The sequence below is a fragment of the Nesoenas mayeri genome, assembly GCF_963082525.1.
Source record: "Nesoenas mayeri genome assembly, chromosome: Z".
Taxonomy (NCBI): Eukaryota; Metazoa; Chordata; class Aves; order Columbiformes; family Columbidae; genus Nesoenas; species Nesoenas mayeri.
Window position 1 is genome coordinate 1,589,319 of NC_137542.1, and position 22,718 is coordinate 1,612,036.

Here is a 22,718-nt window from a genome sequence, read left to right on the forward strand (position 1 = left end):
TTTTTGTAGGAAAATATGCAGTTTTTTACTTTTTCTGGGTTTTTTTTGTTTGATTGCTTTGTTTTGTGTAAGTGTCCACACAAATAAAAATGAAATAAAATCATTTTGGGTATTTAGTTGTTCTTCTGATTTTTGCATCTGAAACCCCTGTAGCAACCATACCAGCCACGTCTTATTTCATAAACAGGATTATGCTTCTAGGTGAATGTTAAGGAGTGGAAAACAAACTCTGGTTTTTTTCGAATATTCTAATCACAAAAGCCAAAAAGCAAATATCTGCTTTCTCAGCACAACCGACTAAAATTCTTTTCAGCATTTTCTGTTGTGTCACTGGGTCTTTGAGAAGTCGTTAATATATGTATGTCTTATAAAACAACTGCTGGTGGTTAATGGAGCAAAATGACACATCTGCCTTTGAATGTGCTTTTGACTTGGTTTATATTCTCTGCTTTAGATAATTAAGCACCAAGGACCAGATCTTAAGTTGGATGATGTCTTATTCACTAACTACTTCATTAAAAAATACAAGATTATTTGAGAAGTAAGGCCATACTTAGTCTTACTGAGAACAGTACAGTCTGGCCTGAGGGGGATTTATTTTAGCTCTGGCTCGACTGTGTTTAAACGTTAATTCTGCAAATTTAGGCCATATTTTGTGAGAGTAATTTGATCTGTGAAGAAGGACTAGTGTTACATTGATTTGAAGTAGTTTTTAAAATATGAAATCCATAAAATGTGTTTATCTCATGAATTTTTGTTTTTTGTAGCATAGAACAGTGTATTAAAGACCTGCAATCAGAAGTAAATGAAATATGTACTGATGAAATGCTACAGAGCACGACTGACTGCCTTCAGTGGCTCAACAGCTGCAGTTTCAGTTCCCTCAGACCTTCTTCTACACATCATGGAGAGCTGATGGAATTCCTCAGGACCCTGGTAAAAATGGTTTACTGAGGACTTTAATATTTGGTTGTGTGATGGGTGGGTTGTTGTGTTGTTTTATTTTCTTTGAGGTTAATTAGTTTTGTCATCTGAGTCTTCTCTGCGGTGGGGATAGTTCAGAAATTTTATTATAAGGCTTAGTACTGTTTTTATGTTCGCAGCAGGGAGTTTTGTTTCCTTTTGATCATGCCTTAAATAGACAAACTTGGGACAAAATCTTTCCATGATACAACCACATGTTCAGCACTGCTAGGACTGTTTTATAAGCACATGTTGGTTAAAAATGTCTGAAGTCACTGTGTACAATGAGTCTGTTACTCTTAGTGCTTGTTCTTCTCTTGTATCAGTATGAATTTAACTTCTCTAATAAGGATTATTGTCCTTGTTGCATTATTTAAGCATTAACATTATATCTGTTTTTTCTAATTAGAAATGCAGGAGCTACACCCATTATCCTAGCAAGCTGTACAAGTAGACATAACCAGAAATCAAATTTCACTTCATAATCGCAGAAGGCATTTTTATCCCAAATTTTTATTAAAAAATTACCTTAGAATGTAATTGTGGAATCGGAAGTCTGCAAAATTTAATTATCTGGATAAGTGAAGAATTAATACTTCAGTAAACAACAGCCTAAAGTTTATATATAAACTCCATGTGTGTCTCTTTATATGATGTACATGTGTCTAAGTGTCACTTCCATGTCGTGGTTTGGTTGTAGGACATGAGCACTTTTAAGCTGAGATTGACACTGTTGGCAGAGGAAAACTGCTGTGGAGAAGTGGAGTCTTTTCTCCTTTGGGACTATCTCCTGGCTAGACCTCAAGCTTCATAAAATTGCCTCTCCTTTTTTAACTCTTAGAACTGGTCGTTGATCTTTTGGTCACCCTTGAATCCACTGGATATTAAGCTGTGTCAGATGAGGAAGTCACCTCTAGAAACACAGGCTTTTTAGTGTGGTCAAGAAGTGATTTTGTCCCCTTCTAACTCAGGTGATCTGTATGAGTGTTGCTGTTAATCATGCCACTTAAGGGTGTTAGAGGCTGTTACGTGTCATACTTGGTCTAGACAAAATGAGAGAATCTCAGAAAACCCTGACTCACGATGTTTTTTGTTATTCTCTTTAGTCCAGTTAGGTATTTACTAAGCCCCGCTTAGATCAGGACATGGCAATGATGACTTACTTGTGTCCATTCCCTGCGTCCATCCATCCCCAAGGTCTCAAGCCGTGTACCTGAACACCAGGTGGCGGCATTTGTTTGGGAAACACCAAAATGTCCCCATCTCTGGGACACTTTGGATGTGTTGTGTACAATATGTGCTTTCTAGCTCTTCATTTTCTCAGTTTACTGACTGCCTGTGGGCTGTAGTGTCCAGTTAAGCCTTGGGAATGGGTCTGTGCGAGAAGCCCTGAAATCTCAATTCTGCACAGTTTATCAGGAAAACATCTATGGAGCTCGGGAACTAGGACATCACTATTTCCAGGCTTGTGGCTTCTTAGATGACTACAAATGTAAAGTGTATTAGTGTATATCTATTAGCATAGAGAATCCATCTGTACGATAAACAGGTCTGCAGTAAACTATTTTCAATAATATTCAGCATTAATGAGATTATTACAATCTGACCTTTCTTAATTGTGTATTTGCATCCATTGAACTAATTAACCCAGTTAACTTAATTTCTCACTTGCAAGCTTTTAATTAAGTATCATGTAATACCTCTGCAGTAATAGTAACCTTCCTTCTACTTCAGGACAATATCCCTTTTCATAGTTATCACTCATTATGTGTGTTTATTTTGTTAGGGATTTTGTGTATCTTTTAAGCTGCTGGAACAACTTAAAAAAATAGTGCAGAGTTCTCTATGTGCTTTGGTTGCGGTGCTGTATTTGGGTTTATTGTTAGCCTGGCATCCTCATGCATTTCCATGAACTGTCATGGAAACGGAGCCTGAAAATGTTCATTATGTGAAATTTTGTCATTCTGTGTATTGCGTTGTAATTCTAAATATTTAAAAGCCAAATAGGTACATGAACACATCTTTGTTAAATTCTGTTCCTGCTAAACTAATGACAAAATATTATTTTAACAGAATTTTCATCTTATTGGATTTGTCTATTGATATGAGATAGGAAACAGTCTATAGGAAGGCAGTAGTCCAGTTGGTACACCACAAATATTTTCCTGTATATTATTGTCACTAACTTCCTGTGCCCATAAGAGAACTTTTCATGCTTCTCTAAAAGTTCTGGATATTAATTTGGATATTTTTTTTCTCTTGGATAGTCTTTGCATCGTCTTTCAAAGTATTTTTACAGGTTAATTTTTAAAAAGAAGAACCTATGTCAATACAGGCAAAGTTCAAAATGACTTGATGACACTGTGTTTTCAGAACTTCAGAGTTCACTTCAGGGGCTCTTTTTTGAGCAACACGAAGTCTAAGATGGAATCTGCAAGATCCCTATTTGTAATGCTTTAGTTTAAGTTGCGAAGGACTTGAAACAATACTTAGATTCTTGTTGGCTTTCATGGATAAAATTGTTTCTGCTTAGCCTTAAAGAACGGTAGTAGGGGTTTGGTTGCAAGGCATTTTGGATTCATCATCCAAAGACATCAGTTACTTTCACTGTTCTGACAGCTTCTCTTGTTTTGTTCATTTCAGAATATAGTATTTGAGCATGATTAATTAAAAAAGATTAACCTTTAAATTCCAGAAGTCCACCCGTGGAGACTGGACTCTTCAAGACGGTGGTTAGTGATTAGGATTTCAGTTTACACTGAGACACATTCTCTTCAGGGCCACAAAACCATGCAAAGTACTTCAGTGGACAATAAAAGAAAATCAAATCAGCCTTATGCATTTGCATATTGATATGTATTGTTTAAGACTGTAACTAGTGATACGTATTTCTATCACATGCATATACTACTAGAGAATGATATTTGACTAATAACTTCCTTTGTTACTCTGTCTTCCACATGAGTTTCCTGCTTGTAAGCAAAAACAGAAAAAATCATACAAGGCATTCTGAAATACAGATGTAAAATAGAAGAAAAATAGCTGGTTTATTATTTTTAAGACTTTCCTTTATGGGAGACAATCGTACTCTCTGTCTTATGTTCAGAATTAGCTACTATGGTGCAAGTCTTTATTTTTTTAATTTTTCTAATGAGCAAAGGGCAATAGGAAGGTTAAACTCTTGTTTTGTCCCATAAGATTGCAATGGTTTTGCATCATCCAGAGCAAAGAACATGAGTTCTGATATTGAAAATGTTTGGACTGAGAACCATGGGGCAAAACCAAAAAGCTCATTGAAGTTTCTGTTCTAAATATTTTTATGAATTATCGTGAAAGCTTGCTATAGTAGAAAAATTGAACATTTTTGTTTTGGAAATTATTATATTTACACAATAACATACAGAAATATGAGTTATTTCTGTCTCTTTCAAAATGGGAAGAGAAAAAAAGATTCCTCAAAGACTGTAGGTTAATAAATGGGTGATTCTGCAGGTGGAAGGCTGTGGACAGTTGGTTTAGCAGCCTTGCTTTACAGGACGGAGCATTGTGGGGAGACCCAGATACAGGATGTGAGTGTGGACAACTACCCCTATGTGCTTTGCCACATAAGTGGATAAGCCTAGGACTGTGGCCAAAGCTGACCTGCAGTAGGAAAAATGTTGGGGATGTGGGAAAAGTTTGGGGTTTTTGTGGGTTTTTTGGAGAGAGGAAAGAAGTTTTAGTGTCCGTTGACCATGGGACTTTGGGGTTGCCTTCTCCTCATATTTTGGACATGCCTTGTTCATGCAAATGATGAACTGATTTGTTAACTGGCTCCCTTCATCTTCTCCAGCCCATATAGCTGAGATGTATCTGGAGGTTGCTATATTGTTAATGTATCCATCTGCATCTTGGTTTGACAGGATACTCAGCTTCTTGTTCTGCTCTTTGTGATCTAAGCCTGTTCAGTTCTTCACAAGTCTCCAATTTTAGTTCTTTAAGGGGGTCCTGAGAAGCTTATTTTATCCTTCAGAATGGCCTTTTTGGTGGTTGCCTGCTGAGCCAGAAGATAGCAACAGTTTTGTAAATTCCTCTCTTTGTTTTATGAGAAAAACCTGTCGATTATCTATGTAAATCTTGAGTAATTTTTCGTAGCAATTTCTTTCAAAGATGTTTGTGGACCACAACAAACAAGCTACCAGGGCTTACCTAATGAGCTTTCCAAAGGTTTCCTTTGAATTGTGGGTTAGAATTGGTTGAGAAAAGAGGTTGAGGGTGTAAGAAAGATGGGAAGAGGAATGTGAGTTGTTGGAGCAGTTAGACAAGGAGATGGATTGGTGCGCAAATCCATGAGAAAACAGGCTGCGTTATTTCTGTTGTTCACGTACTGATTTGTTTCTATCTCTTAATTGCTGGTAAGATAATTAGCATTGGAAACAATTGGTACTCACTCTACCATGAAGCTGTGTATTTTATGAACCAGAATTAACGAAACATTTCTAAAATACTGTCTGATTTACCTTTCTTAGCAAAGCTTGCTGAAGAATGAGCAAAACCAAGAAGAAACGATACTTCACTTCCTCCTGGATCTCTCCAGTCAGTGTGGTGTCTCATTTCCCTGTACTCCAAGTGGGACATCTTCCGAGTTAACATCTTCCCTTCATGCCATTGAGGATGGTTCAACCATGGATGTGAAATCTCTCTGGGATGACGTGAGATTGCATCTTCGGCGATTTTTAATAAATAAACTGCAAAGTCAAGAAGGAGCAAGTGCTAATGCTTTTCAACAACAAATGGAGTTTAAAACTCAGTGCATACAGCAACTTTTGTTTCTTTATCCTGAATCAGAAGTCTTAACGAAGTATCAAAATGTGCAGAATAAAGTGGTTAGCGATCTTCTGCAAAACTGTATTTTGTCTAGTTGTGGTGAAACGAGTTTCGATAAGGTGGTTCATGGTTACCAAAGTTCCATCCCCACATTGTGCACAATGATAAAAGAGGATTTTTATATACTAAGTGGAACTATGGATCCTTCTTCATCATTGAAGTTTATTAACGAAACTTATCTGGATACCATCACTGAAGAAATGACAGTTCTTCTTGAAAGACTTTGTGAGCTGCAGTTCAAAGAAAACGCTCTACATGTAGTTAAGGCAAACAAGATTTCAAAGAAGCATAGAGGAACAGTTCATGCTGTGGGTTAGTATCCTTAGTGTTCATTGTAGTTAGATATTATTTTAATTATACTACTGGTTTTTTTTTCAATATACTTGATTATTTCCAATGAAGAGAGAGGCCTGAGATTATTCATTACAGCTTTATGTTTTAAACATGTTACTGCAGTTGAATTATAGAGTGTGTCAGAACTGTGACGAAGAAGGTTTTAAAGTGAGAGTATCTTGTGCTTATTAGACAGAAACTCCATTATAATTCACTGGATAACATTGTCATGTCGTAGTCATTTTTTCAGTATAGCTTATTCTGACTGCTGAAGTAGATAATAGAATAAGAACTATTTAATCCAGATTAAAAAAACAAAAAACCACAAATTTTTCAGTCTTCTACCTCCACTTTTTTTTTTAATTATCAGGAGTTTAAAGAAGATTGTAGGAAAGTTTGTACAATAATATGACCATGAAATAGGCACAGGTTCATACATCAGAGATGATTCAAAAGATTACTATGCAGGTTCTAGCTTTAATTAAAAAAAAAATTGAGGGGGCAAACAAGGCCCAAAAACATTTAAGTTTTCTAGTCTTGTGAAAGTACAGTGAGTTGGGATTAATGTTACCTGGTCATTTCTTCTTGTTATAAGGAATTTAAGACAGGAAAGGAAGCTGTTATTCATGTGCTATTTTTTGTACTTTCTTTTTGCAGTTGGTGAGTCTGACATGCTAATTTACAAAGGGAGGAATCAGGTCTTTAGAAAAAAAGTCATACATAATGGAAACTTTCATAACATAATTGCATGATTGTATGTAATTGCTTTTTCAATGCAGAGTTTTGAACACTCCTCAGTGCAAGAGCTGTTTGTTTAAAACATAGCCTTCCATAAAGGTGAAGTAGTTTGCAGACAGAAAATATTAAAAGTTTAGAATCGTGTGAAAAATACGGAAATAGAAGGTAGATCTTTGGGTTGTACAACATATACAAGGATGAATGGGATCATGATTTGCCAGGTCTACATAGAAGAAAATTCTGTTCTTGTGAGTTTTAAAATTCATATACATGTTAATGTAAGTCAATTGTGTTCAGTTCTGAGCCCCTCAGCTCAGGAAAGAGATTGAAGTGCTGGAGGGTCCAGAGAAGAGCAACAAGACTGGGGAAGGGAATTGAGCACAAGCCCTGTGGGGAGAGGCTGAGGGAGCTGGGCTTGTTCAGTCTGGAGAAGAGGAGGCTCAGAGCTGAGCTCAGCACTCTCTAGAACTACCTGAAGGGCAGTTCTAGCCAGGTGGGGATTGGGCTCTTCTCCCAGGCATCAGCAATAGGACAAGGGGCCATGGGCTTCAACTCTGCCAGGGGAAATTGAGGCTGGAGATTAGAAAGCAATTCTGTGCAGAGAGTGGTCAGGCATTGGAATGGCTGCCCAGGGAGGTGCTGGACTCACCGGCCCTGCAGGTTTTTAAACTGAGATTAGACATGGCACTTAGTGCCATGATCTGGTCAATGGGCTGGAGTTGGACCAAGGGTTGGACTGGATGATCTCTCAGGGCTTTTCCAACCCACTCCATTCTGTGATTCTGTGAACTATAAATTCCACTAGAAAGAATCCAGAAAGAATTTTTCAACAGGAGCTGCAATATAGAGGAATATGTGAAACATATGAAAGATAAGGCAAGGGGAAAGGCACGCAGATAAATAATGTGAAAGAATGAGAAGATAAACATAGAGCTAATATATTAGTGGGATGGAGTGTTGGTGAGGAACAAGGAGTAGTGTCAGAGTAATGTTGAGTTATGGAATCAATGACAAATATATCTTTGAGTTACATTGTGAGATGGGAGTCAGTGAAAGGATTCACTGGCAAAAAATGACCGGCGCGGAACTGGAAGTTTGTAACGTAATTTTTATTTCAATCTCAAAACAGCTCACAAAGGTGATGAAGTTCATTTATCCCATTTTACGTCTAAGACATGGCGATTAAGTTGACCATAAGAAAATCACACATTAACTGTTTCTATATTCCTAGAAGGAAGAGAACGGTCCTTCAGTTTATTAAGATAGTAATTGCTTAAATTTCCTTTGCCACAAGATGTACCTTTATATGTTTTTGTGCCAGCACATCTGTCAGGACAGATGTCCAGTGCACCGTTCTGTTGTATATTCAAAACAACAGAGGAAGACTAAAATGTACAAAGTAAATATTGGGACCTGCTTGCAACTTTTAAAACATTTGCTGCAATTAATTTTAAAAAAAACCCTGTATTTCAAAAATCCACAAAATATTTTTCTTTTTATTCAAAAGGCATTAAAGGTCGGATTTGCAGGTGCAGCATCTGCCCCCTTAGCACCCATAAAATGTGCCTAGAAGTGTTGTTTGCTAATGTAATTTAATCCTCAAAATTACTTTATTCACAGTGCCTGTCGTGCTTATGTTTTCATCTTTTCACTGTATAGTACTTCATCTTATTTTCCTTCAAGAGGTTGGTATGGGAGGCAAGCTCTGATTTGCCTGCAGTCTCTCTTAATAGTTTTCTGCAGAATTTCTAGATTTTGTGAACATGTCACAGCCGATTATTTGGTGTTTTTAATCAACTCAAAAAAAGTTTATACTTGTATCGTTACCTAAACCAATCGTTATTGAATAGCTCATATGTGAAGAGTCTTTTCTGGGAAGAGATTTCTCTCTTCTAAATGTTTTAATGTACTGTGTATATACCACACCAAGTTAGAAAAAGGCACTTTTCCTTTGGAATTAAAGTGTTTACAAGGCAGTTCACACTTAAATAACTATTCTGGAAAAAAAAACCTATAGAATAATGATTTTGGGAGGTTTGTAACTGTAGACAAGTTCTTAGCATCAAGTGGCTTTTCCTGCTTGGAACTCTTGTTAAATTCTCACAATTGAGAGTGGAAGTCTGTATTTATACATACATTAAATTAAAAGACAACTTTAACAGGTTGCCTTGGCAGTAATACTCGTTTGTTGAGTATCAAAAAAAAAGACGTGCTGGATTATGGAAGGAAGGGAGGAAAGTAAGTTTGTTTTTTCTTAGCTGAAATACACTTATACTAATGTGTTTCTTATTTTCTCATACGTGTTGCCTCTGTTTTCTGGGAACCACCAAACCAGCACATTTCAGAACAGCAAAATAATTTAATTTAGGGCATTCAATTGGGAATTTTATCTCAGAGGTGAAAAAAAGCGTTTGTGTTTAATTAGTCCACCCTCGGGGAAATGTGGTTTTCGGTTTGTTGGTGTTTTGTTTTGTTTCTTTGTCTTTTTTTTTTTGTGTGTGTGTATTGTTGTGGTTTTGTTTTGTTTGTGGGGAGGTTTCGAATTTGTTTGTTTTTTTCATAAGAACTTCCATAATTGATCCTATTACGTAGGAGAGAAATAAAATAACAGAAAAAAAGGAAACAACGCTAGAACCTCCCATAAACTTTATATAGATGAGCTGCTTCTGTCAGGAAAATATAGGCGGTGTTATAATATAGCAAGTGTTATAAATCTTTATAACAAATCTTATAAATCTTTAAAATATTTCATATGTATCAATCTATTTGCGAAGTAACAAGTTAAGATGTTTGTTTTCATGCTGCATTAGAATAGTTATTTGTCAGGTACTGTATAGAGACCGTATCCGTCTATCGGGATTGAGGGCGAGCGTGGTTTGAGAGAAGCCAGCAAAATGGTACATGATGAAAAGAGGCAAATTCCTTGGAAGTTGGCATCTTTGATGGCCAGCTCTGCTGGGGGCAGGGGGGTTTGTGTTATAACTTGGTCCTGTTCCCAGATAAATCAGCGACTCTTGATACCTTTAATCCCCCAGGATTCAGCCATTAGTAGCTGGGGTACGTTATTGTAATAGGTTTTTATCTGGCACGGGCCGTAATTTCTCTGTGTGCTCTCAGCACATCATCGGTGTTTCCAATCTGCTAAAGTAACATCAGAGGAATGCTTCCCGAGCCTCCTCCAACTATTTTGGATGGAATTTTGTAAGATGTTGTTTCAGGATTTCTATGGTATTAATCAAATATGTCTTTCAAAAGTTTATGTAATGTTACAGTATTAAAAAAAAACACCACTAAAAATACTATGTATCTGTTAACATATTTGTCATGGAAGGATTTGTGCAGACAGCTGATATACAGCTATTCTCATCTGATTTTTTGCTTAATTTTCTATGTGATATTTCTCAAAAATCATTTGCAGTAAGTCTATTAAATGTGGATTGTGCTTTTACCTTTTGAACTTTTTTGTGTTCATTTGTTTACAAAAATGTTAAGCTAGTTTAATCAAGCATTACTAACCTATCTTAATCTTTCATCTCTTTTAGATGAGGAAACAGCTACTCTAATAAATGATAAGACATCAGCCAAAGAAACTTAAAAACCATGAAATTATACACATTTTATGTATTAGTGGGAGATGTCCCTTGGTTTTATTTATATAATTTTTTTAATATATGCAGTGAGACTGTAAATACGTATGTAATTAACCTATTTTTAAATTTCCTGTGGTTAAAACTAAACAGATATTAGAACTTTGAGTTTTATTTGTTGTGACATATTGAGATTCATTGGTTTAATATTTTCATTCATCGCAAACTTGCACGTGACCCTTAAATAGGCTCTCAAATCTAGTGGCATTTGCCAATAAAATATATATTAATATATTTACATAATTAGTAACTTCAAAAATCTTACATGATTTTTTTTTAAAGAGGCAATATATAGTATGTTCATTAATATCAGTAGGTGATTATTTTTAAGAAAATATAATTGCAAAGGGGAGATAAACTGAAGTGATACAGATTTGACTAAGTACATTTTTAGCTACATAGTAATTGAATCACCTTCACTGGTGTATTTTAATATTGATATTTTGATATTTTACCCTTTTGCCCCGATATACCATCCCGTTACTTATGTGTCCAGCAGGCTTCCTTCCTCTTTTCTTTCTCCAGAATATTCTGTTATAAAGGTATATTCAAATGCAAACTGTGACTTAAATTTTGATACTTTAAATTTATTATCTTTAAGTATTCATGAGTGCTAAAGGAATATATTGTGTTCATCAAACACCTAATGTGAATATGGCATAAATCTAACCTTGAATAGAAGGACTCAACGTTGTTTACAGGATCTGCATTTGAGCAGTAGTGTTAAGAACATGAACAGAAACGGGTTTTAGAGTAACTTGTTGAGATGATGGAAACTGTGGGACGTAAAGTGAAGCTACTTGGTAAGGAAAGTCTATTTTGAGGTCACTTATCCTTCCATATTTCCAGCAATTTGTTTTCCAGCTAACTTGAAATATGAGTTTTTGGTTGTGCACATTTGACTGAAATTTGATTTCTCCTCTACATTTGTGTGCACGTGGCTTTATTTCCCCTAGTTTATCATTTCCTCCCTTTGAAATAAAGAATGTTAGTTTCAAACTCGCTTTTATCCTTCCATTAAATTAAGTAGTTTGTGATCTCTTGAGCCACAATTATTGGCTACAACCAGTCTTGTATTATCTTTGTCTTATGTCTCAAAAATATGCCTAAAATAGCATTGATACTCGCTGGTTTAGTGACTGTGTGATGAAAAATACAGTTATTCATGTCTGAGAGTAATTAGGACTCAATAACTTCAGTATAATTTGTTTTCTGATTTATATCTGGAAATTAAAGGATCCCAGAGTTCATTTCATTTAATTAGTATTTATGTCTTAGATTGCAATTTATAGCAGATAATGTACAGTATTTATGTTGTAGTTACAACTGCTTTTCCATCCTGTTTTCTTATCTCTAGTCCATTTTTGAAATCGAGCTTTCTAGAAGTATTAAGAGGGAGAGAACCTCAGTCACTTGGCTTATTGCAGTTCTATGCTGGAAAGTCCCTATAGCACCTTTTAGAAGCGCTGGTAAGGCATGCTAGTGTAAAGCTGCCCATATGGATTATGGATTACAATATACAGAATCAAATCCTGCCTTATCGGTTTGAATTTGTTATGTTGCCCAGATCCTTCCATTAATAAAAACAAGTTTTCGGTTGTCTCTATAATGTGTTGCTGAAGACCAAATGTTTTAGAAATATAAAATCTTAACACTTAACTATGGAGGTTTATTTAAAGTTGTTTGTTGTTTTTTTTTTCATTAATTTAAGATCTAAAATATTTCAAGATACCTATTGTAGTGTAGTATATAATCTATATAATCAGAGAAAAATGAGGACATCGGTAAAAGTGACATGGCTACTACATACAGGTTGAGGGAAGATGCGGATGTTGTCAATAGATTTTTGCACTTATAAATAATAGAGATCCCTAATTTTGTATTATGAGCCAATCGGAAGAGGTACCTAATCACCTATTTAAAATAACAGAGCAAACAGTGTTGGTGGGAATTAATAATAGGAAGTGAAAATTGAAAACCAGTAGACACACAGATATGCAGATTTCTGCAGTTGTCTTTGTTCCTTGGGAAACCTATAAAATTTTGGCAGCCGCAACAAGATCCTGTTACTCACGGGAAACACAATAAATGTCTTTGCATTTAATATAGGAAATAATGTGTTTCATAGCCTCTTTGTCACATATTATTTATTTCTTATCCTTGCAAGTATTGTATTTGATTTCTACCGAACAATTATATTAAAGGGAAATATGAGTAGTACTGAGGAGAAAATAAAACCATCTGTTTGAACATACAGCGTTGAAGTTTTAATAAAAAAGAGGTACTATTTTAAAGGCCATATGAACATAATACCCTAGGACCACAAATGTGTTTCTAGTGGGAGAATGACATTTTCTCAAAGATTACAAAAGCATTAAGCTTGTTACTTTTTAAGCTTATAGTAGGGGGTAAGATAACAGTATCTAAGTTACTGAAATGTCAGTTGAACTGACAGAATTTCAAAGCTGGTAGCAGCCTGAATACATTCCTTCTTTTTAAAACAGTACTTGAAATTACTTATTAAACCCATTATATTGAGATGGGCAGTGAAATCTCATTATTGACTCTTTATCGTATTGAAAAGATGCCTATTGCAGAATTTTATTATCATGTTTGTTTGCTAAGTAAACACTGACTTTACATTTCAAATTATTTATATAAACATGAAATTCTTGATGTATTTTGGGGTTGCATTTTTTTTGACTGTTGTGTCCTGATGTTCTTCCACTTCGTATTTTCCAATGAGAACTCGAATCTGTTTTCTGAATTCTTGGGAGTTGAAAGGGGCATAATTCTATTTGTGGTATTTATTTTATTTTGCTTTCAGAATGTCCACAATTAACAAACACCAACTAATCATCTTTCTTTTTGCTCTCTCAGCACACCTGTCTGTACCTCCTGAGCATGAAGAGAGCATTTAACTTGCTATGCCCTCTAATTATTGCATTCTTCTCCCACATTTGAAAGATGAAAGTGATTTACTATCCAGTCTGATACTTGTTGAGTAGTCAGAGGTCAATCTGCAATTTATATAGTGTAGTACTCATGTTAATAATAATAAAGTGACAAAATCCAAGAGAGAATAACTAAGCTAGGCTCCCTTTTACTTCAGAATATAGGCTTGTATGAACAAAAGTGTGTAGAACTATGACAGATAAAACAAGACTGCAAAAATGTCATTTAAAGAAACTCCTGCGCTACCATCATATAAGTTAAATAGATGTTCCTGACTGTGATTTTTGTCAAGACAGAGAAGCTCTTCTGTGAGAAAAAAATGTATTCAGAGAGCAAGTTTGACTTTAAAGGGGCAAAATTATTTTAGTCACAATGGTTTCTTTTGCAAAAAATCGTATGTGCTTAAATTGAGGGTGTGTCACATCCACAATAGAGATGTTACGTTCTGAGTTAGAACATGAATCTCCTTTTCACTGTGCCTTAGGCTTAGAAATTAAAAAAACCTCCATTTTCCATCAAGGGACTACGGAGATTTTGAAAAACAAAGCTTTCAGTCATTTTGTAATACTTTTCACTACATTTGCTGAATATCGTAAGACAATGGACATGTTCCTGTCTGTCTGATTTGGAGAGCATTAAGGTAGTTATAACCCCATCCAGCATAGTTAGAAATTTAGCAGCTGGTGCTCTGAAGATTGTTAATACCCCTAAATATTGGGGATTTTCTGGAATTGTGCCAGTTATTGGTCTCAGACTTTCAAGGTCTTCGTTTTCCTCAGTAGCTCCATGCACTGATCATCCTCTGGCTAAGATACAAACGTTTAATAGAAGGGACTTGCCGTTGATGTGCATGGAAAGTTCAGCAGTTTCTGTAGCACAGAACTTAGGTGTTTGTTACGCATGGCACCGTCAGCTCATCTCTAAAGAGCTGTTTTAAGTGTAGTCTCGGCTCAGTGAGTAGGAACCTATAGATCTGCATGCATGCTGACGTAGGATTAATCCTTCATTTGTAGCACAGAGAATATTCCAGCCTTTCTACAAAATATTTGTTAAAAGGTGATGAATTTCCAAACCTATTTGTCTAGAAGTTCTTAAATCTGCCCTTTTTTTCTTGACACTTAGACTTATTTCTAATTTTTACATTCCTTGTAAAGTAATCATGAGAACTTTGTGGTGACTTTGCCTGACTGGAGTTTTGAAAAATAAAGAGGTAGAAAGCTGAAATATGAGTATTGACTCCAGCTTTATAAGTACTTTTTGAGTGTTTTCTCTTATTAGAACAAAAGCTGTCACTATCTGCCTCTGTTATGTGTTGGAAATTCCAAGGAATAAGAGAAGCAAAACTGACAGAGGCACTTTAATCTATTATTTAAGGAAATAAATAATATCATGTGTAGACTACACAAAGGAATGATGAACACTTGATAGAAATTCGCCATTGGTTGAAAGTTCCTAACAATCTAATTTTAATAGAGCGGGTCTGATGTAATGAAGCAGATCTGTGAGACACCCAACCATTCCACTGTGAATGTAAATGCACAGGATAGAAACGAAGATAGCAGGCATTTTTGCCTTTGCAGACATTTAAGAAATTGAAATCTGATTAAAATAAATACCTTAATTACTGTGTTTTCAAATACAAATTACAATTGTCTTTTATCAACCAAGTGTTTTAAACAGGGAAGCAAGTCCTATCAAAGTTACAATTCATGAGAAAGCTTGACAGACCTGGCAGTACTTAATTTCACTTTCAGCAAAGACCGAAGAAGAGGATCAACCTCTTAGAGATCTTCAGGAGCTCCTTTCGTTCAAAACAGGTGCTGTCTGCATTTTGCTACAGGTTCCCTCAGTTCTTATGCTTTCTCCAAATGCTTTGGTGTTCTCTGTGCGTGTGTCTGAAGGCTTCAGGGAACGCAACGACTCCCTCAGCCCACAGTGCAGGCAAGAACACTCAAAAAACATTCGTGGAACCAATTTCTGTCATTGGCAATGCCGGAATATGGTTCAGTCCTACCGGGAAGTGTTGCAAAGAGCAGCATTTTGTCATAGGAGAATTCTCGCAGCTTTCTGAGGAGCACTTTGCTTATAGTCGCTATTGCAGAAGAAATTGTCGATTATGGAGTAGCACCTAAAAATCCCTTAAAACATAAATGCTGTCAACAACTGCAAATATAGAAAAAACTACCCACAAGTTTTCAGACTGTTTTAATTGAAGGGAAGTTTAAAGAATGTCTGCTATTTCATTATTATGATAATTATCTGAAAATTATTGGACACCAGCTGCTAAATTCCATACATGGACCCATCATGAATTAGTTTTAGTTCAGGGACTAGTTGTTTACATTTGAATTCTTTAAGATGTTATTATATACCAGAATGTGCAGCGTATAATCGGAACGTCTTGTAATTTATTAGAAGGTACGCCTGTTTTTGAAAATTAAGGAGCAGGTTGAGTCTCTGGTTTCAGAGCAAGCTGAGATAGGTGTCTGTGTAGAAAGTAGTTTTATTAAACATTATTACAGGGCACTTTATCCTCAGAGCAATGGAGGAATTCCCCACGATTTGTTCAACAGGGTTGTCAAGTAGCTGTATGCCGTCAAGGAGTCAGATCGGTGAGATGATTTGCTCAAGATGACGACATGAATTTGTTGCCAGAGCGTGATCTGATGTTCTCACTCTCCAGCCTATGTTGACAGCACTGGCCTATCCTTCCATCAGTGAGCGCGGTTTCAAGTAAAGATTTGATTTTGACAGACCTATAAACTCAGTGTTAACAAAGCGCTTGGGAGCAAACATCCAGCAAACTGATACGGAATCAACCTTCACCGGGAGGTGGAAACTGATCTCATTTAGTTGGGAAGACATTATGGAGCAGATTTGATTAAAATTTCATGTACAGTGAATCTCTTTCAAAAGATTAGTGTAGTCTTCACTGAGGTTGTTTAATAGCTGGCAGTGACATATCTCTTTCTATGACAGACACACTCTCTTGATTAAATATATGCAAATTTATACATGCTTACTGTGTTTATACTGAGTTGAGATCCCTTACTTCACTGCACTTTTTTGACACATGCACAGTATGGATGTATAGTATAAGCACTTACAAGAGTCACAAGTTAATGGTGATGTCTGATACGAAAATGTTCGCTATCTTACAATCTATGACCTTTTTTTTTTAAAAAAAGGGGACAAAAACAAGTCTGTTTGCATAAGCTGCTTTATCAGATCCTCCCGGCACCCCAGGGCTTCACTGGAACTAACAGGGAGCAGCAAGGCAAGGCAGGTGTTTAAAAAACAGCCCTTAAACACCCAGATAACACTTTGCATCCATGTGGTTTCCTTTGCTGCACAGGTAGTTCTTTATAGGTCTTGTCAGTTTCAATCAGCAGAGAGTACATGTGATCAGTGTATCTGATAAACTTGTCAATGCCTTTGTAAGGCAGGATTCCCCAACCTATTCTATTCAACTCTCCTCCCCCCTCTCCCCTTTTTCATCATTTCAAGTAGAATCTTGATAAGACAGAGATATGTCACAGGCAGCTGTGTGTAGCTAGCTCAGGCTACAACTAATTTGTGCAGGAAAAAATTAAATCAGGAGGTAAATTATTTCGTGATTGCTCATTCCCAACAGAGTTGGGCATCATTCTGAAGAAAATATCAAATAATTGGTTTCAGGCCATGTCAGACACATGCAATTCCCTGCACTAATGGCTGTGTGAGGTAGCACTGGGCCTCAGGGGTCACCAAAGAACTGAAAATAGCTTAGTGCCAGGCACAGCAATAGAGAGACAGAGCACATAGGAAATGAAGTGGCAATAAGTGCAATCTATAGGGGAAATGTGCTTCACTTGGAGTTTAATATATTGGCTTAGAATCTGGCAGTAAGCCACGCAACAATTGTTTACCTTTTTGTCAGCATCTGCATCTGTTCTGTTTTGTAAACGGCACTTTCAGTCCGTAAATGCTGGAATCAATAACAACTGTTAAGGGATTTCCTTTCTTTTTTTCATATTCCGTAACAAATGCACGCTAGGAACAATGTTTGCCTGAGATTAACAAGGAACAGACATTAACAGGGTCAAAGGGATTTGGTGGGGAACATTTTATAGCTTCTTGGGTTTGCAGTAATTGTATCTGTGTGATTTGAATGTATCTTGTAACCTATCCAAATTAAACTGTTAAAAAAATGCTAGCATGCGGTAATGAAGATGATTTTTTATAATTATCTTAAGTACTGTGTGTAGAAAACTGCTGGCACTGTTTGTAATAATTTAGTTCTGTGTAATATTGTGTATTACATCTGCTATGCAGATACATTAAGTTCCCTCTTACAATATGAGGGAATTAGTGATTATATCCAGCAATACTAATTATTTAAACCTAGCAGTTACATTAAAAAACATACACCAACATGCAGTTTGAGGAAACTGTGAGCAGATGTCCATAAAAATTGAATATATCATTACTAAATGCAAGTGAAAGAGTAATACAGTTTATATACAAGCTCTGTTTAGGAGATACTGTGCAGATGAATGCTGTCATAAATGCAAGATTGTTATAATAGTTATAGCATCACTTAAAAGTTAATATCTCTGAGAGCTGAGGAACACATTATAGTTAATGGAATTTATGTATGTAACTCCCTGTGCACTGCTTAGAAAATTTACCCCTTCAAATATCCCCATACACAGTGACTATCAGTAGCTGAGTTTCTCTTGCTTTATTAGGCTATTTTTTTTTTCAGATTTTAACAAAACGTTAGTTCCATTTATGAAAAGGCTTTATTATATGTACACAGGTTGGAGCTAGATCTACGTTTAATATACGCTTTTTGGGTTTTTTTTTATTTTCTTCCTCATACAGCTTTATTGGATGAAATCCCTGACAACCGCTTTCTTGTGTGCCTTGTAGGACAATATTGTAGATCTATCTCACATGAAATTAAGCCTTATAAATGGGGGCAGGGGAATGATATTTAATGTATCGGTAAGGTATTTTACAGTAAAATTGATTAAAAGGGTTTTAAACCCTTGGTTCCTGCTGAGGGAGAAATCCCCACTGTAATCACTGCAGACAACAGCCATCAGGTTGCTTTCCAAGGATTCCGTCGTGAGTCTCGGGAGCAGTTTAGCCAAGCGGCTCTGTACACCGAGTAGTAAAGCTAATTAATCCGAAAGCAACGCCGTTCTCCAACACCCACCACCAGCTCACCTGTGACACATGGATTCCTGCAGCACGTTTTACTGTGTCACATCCCCGCAAGGGTCAAAATGATCAGAATTAAACATTCGTGTTTTTTGAGATGTTGTCAGTAACACGTTGCTTAGGACATGTCGGGTGCCAAGCTCATAAAAAAAAGCACAAAAGCTACATTAGAGTTATGGGATTCATTTCTGTGGGTATCTTCTTATCCCTTTTGAGATTTTAAATGCTTCCAGGCTATAACCAAGAAAATTGGAAACACTTTATTTTATGGTTTCAAGAGCAACAGTTTTGAGAAAAGGACCACTTTTGGAACTTGCTATGAAATCACAAGTTAGCAGGTGTACCCAGGTCATGTGGATCTAACACACCCATATTTCTCGTGCTGCTTCGTTTTTAGAGACAATGGCAAATCTTTTTAAGTTGTAAGATAAAGACAGGTGTCTCACTACTGAATTGAAGTATTTAGGAGAAGCTCAGGTACTATGATCAAGAACTTTATTGAATCTGTGGCTTTCACTCTATGTTGCTTGGAAAATGCTTTAATGAACTTATTAGCTGGCTTAGAATTCATATGCGCACTTCCCAGCTTTATGACTGGTGAAGTTTCTTATCTTATCATCTTATTCTTATCATCATTCTTATTCCTAAAACCTCCCAAGTGGTCACGTTATTTTGCAGAAAATATCTTTATATACAAATACGTAAGACTGAGTTTCAGTGTTAATGACATAATGTATCTACACAAAATTTAACCTTGACATTTGCATGACATGCTGATTTTTTGTCAGAATTAATATTGTGTAGATTTAGGTCTACAATATATTTAATTTATCTTATTAGAAGATGAGATATTAATTTAACTGTTAGTGTTGCAGGGTTGTTCCTGATTTCACTAGTAATCCCTATGTCTCTCTTTTTAAAGTATTGATATTATCTATTTCACTAGACTATATGGGCTTATTTTTCTAATTGTTGATGGATAAAAAAGCAGAAAAGTCTTAGAGAAGGGCAACAGTGTGATAAAAAATGCAGAACAGCTTCCATATAATGTGAAAAAGCAAGCTACAATACTTCAGTTTAAGAACACAGTTAAGATGGCAGGGTATGGTAGATGTCTATGAAATGATGGGAGGCATTATAAAAATAAACAAGTATCAGTAGTTGACTGATTCTTAAAACTAGTTGGGATCAGGAGAAGCTAGAAGACTAAATAGTCAAGGAAAAGAAATATTTGTTAACCCAGAGTGTAGGTAAAGCGTAGAACTTTCCACTTATTATTATGCATGTTAAAAATTTGAATGGGGTGAAAGAGTAATTGGAGAAACTGATGAAATAGAAACAGCTATGGATTATTAATGTATGCCACATCTGTCTGCAGATGCTGCTGATCTGCAGCGGTCAAGAGCTGGGTGAGCTCTGAGGAAAATACTGTATATGGTTTCCTTGTTGTATTATTATTTAGTCTTCCATTCACTGTCCAAGCCCAGGATACGGCGATGAAAGGTTTTGTAGCAGAACCCAGTAGAGCTGCTCTTACAATATTACGCTCAGATGCTTAGGATATATATAAAGACTCTCATTTAATAGCCATTTCTGTCTGTTCTCAGGATTTTATATTAAAAACTTCAGTAAAGTAACCATCTACTGGTTTGGAGTGTTGTGGTTTTCATACTCCAAGAAGTGTTGAGTCATGCATTTTGATTGTTTATGGGTAGAAAGAGTGTTTTGCCAGATAGTTAAATTGTTTTCAGTCTAGCATTTCAAGCCTGAAATACAAGAAAAAAGTAGTTTACGGCAGCGTGCTCATCTGCAGTTTAGTAGCTCTGAGGCCTTAGAATGCTATCAAAAGCCTAAATAAGTAGCTATCTGAATTTTGTGTGTGTGTGTAACTTCATCTACATAAAAACAATGCCATTTTTGCTGTTTTCTAGGTAAATGTGTCACTAAACCTGGTTGCTGAAAATTACAATTTGTAAGGGTGTGTTTGCACCAGGTGCTCATCTCGAATTATCAGCATCTGAATCTAAATATTTACTGTTAACCAAATGTCATCATTTGTGCAGTGAAACAGCAAAACCTGTGAATGTTACTGATTCTTGACTGTTTTCAGCAGAAATTTGTTTCTGGATTTTACCTATGCTCTTTCTATCTATGTACTTTCATAATCTTTTCTGGATAGTTTCTTCAATTTCAGGAGAATTTTCTGGTCTGAGAGAGGAGGGAGAAAAGCAGGAAACTGTGGGGTGACCATTGAAAAAATTCTGCAGTTTGAGTGATTCAACAAATTATCATAGAGGAAGAGGATCCATAACCTGGGTTACAGTGTTGTTTGTATTGTTGTTTGTTTATCATGACCCTATCTTAACCTGGAGTATTCCACTTGTTTCATCTATTTTTACATTTTTTTACTACTAGGCCTTTTTCCCCCTACCAATGAATAGATTTTATTTCTTATAGTTATGGCATTAATGCCTTCACTCAGGGCCTCTCCCAAGGTATGTTATATATATAATGGCCTTATTTCACCCTTAGACTTGATGACATTTGAGACTTTCCTGCTGTTTTGGAAAGGACTATGCATTTGTCACTGTTTCTGGTGTCATGAATCTTGGATGAGGTATGATCGGGAACTGAAGACCCAGTGTGGTCTGTCTTTAAGCCCTGATTTAGCAGGATGGCTGATGAGCTGGGTCAGAGCGCTCGCTCATTCCTGCCCCCTGAAGACTAGTGGTGTCCTCCTGTCCGGATACAACCAGACAAATGTTCTCTGGTAAGATGGGCTGCTTCATTCTTCAACGAGTGTGGCATTGTCCTTCAGATCTTAGGAAATCCCTTCAGCCTCAACCCATTCTGCTGAAGCAAAAGCCCGAACTCAAAAAAGTGTCCCCAGTTTCTCTGATGCTGTGCGACTGCATCAGCTGCCTTGGCCTTAGCATAGTCTGGTGAACCTTGCACAACTGGATAGACATTCTTATTCTACGAGCAAAGCTCCTTAAGAGCCACCTTGTCTTATTTCTGCCTTTTTCCTTTTCCTTCTCCTTCTCCTTCTCCTTCTCCTTCTCCTTCTCCTTCGTTTCCCTTTCCCTTTCTCTTTCCCTTTCCCTTTCCCTTTCCCTTTCCATTTCCATTTCCCTCTTCTCTTCCCCTTTCTCTTTCCCTTTCCCTTTCCCTTTCCCTTTCCCTTTCCCTTTCCCTCTTCTCTTTCTCCTCTCTCTTTCACATGCCGCTTTACAGGCAAAATAATAAAGTAGCACTGTTTGATTGAATTATAACCCCTTGGCATTTTGGTCGCCTTAATTTTGTGCTTCAACATCAAGGTAAACAAACCATCACGAGTCCATCACCGAATGGACCATGACAGATGGTCCTGCTCCTGCTCTCTGTCATCTGATGGCGGGGGTGGTAAATCAGTGTGCCAGAGGCAATGGGGTGCCCTTCATGTCCACTGTGTCTCCATGTCATAAGAAGTCAAGAGTACAGATTTTCTAATCGTAGGAATGTTAGGATGAAGGTTTTGAACTTACTCTTTTGAATCCTTCTAGTTTTGTTTAGTGAACCGTCAAGATTTAGTTACTTGCTACAGATAAATGCAGTACAGGTTAAAGTTACCTCACATCTTCACGTCTGTTTCATATCTGGCCACATGGAGGCCTATGTCCTTCATTACGATCTTCTACAAGACTCTTAAATCTGTTTCCATGTTTTCTGTATGTCATCGCGTTGGCCGCTTAAGTGTTCTCTGTTACACAGTCCTTAAATGCTTCTGTCCCGTGGTTGTCCCGTCAGATCAATGCCTGAGGACAAATGCCTTTTCATTCCCCGCTGCTAAAAAAGGACTGTGATGTGCTCAGTCAAGGTCAGTGGTCTTCAAAGTTGAATGCTGCCATCAGTATTGGGAAACCTGACAGTGTGAGATGTGTATAAGATCTTTCATCTAAACTTTGGATATTGAGGTCTGTGCACGATGTTAGGTCATCAGGCACTGAATACATGAGTTGTGATTTCTGG

At 36.6% G+C, this 22,718-nt stretch overlaps 1 protein-coding gene across 1 annotated transcript in view; it reads left to right on the forward strand.

Annotated features, from left to right (window-relative positions):
- Positions 1-22,718, forward strand: part of KIAA0825 — a gene marked incomplete at its 3' end in the record, with an annotated part of 208,245 nt that overhangs the window by 8,692 nt on the left and 176,835 nt on the right. The window contains exons 2-3 of the mRNA XM_080362066.1: positions 768-936; positions 5,472-6,141. Coding sequence (XP_080218192.1) covers positions 768-936; positions 5,472-6,141 — 839 coding nt within the window. The remainder of the gene's footprint in view (positions 1-767; positions 937-5,471; positions 6,142-22,718) is intronic.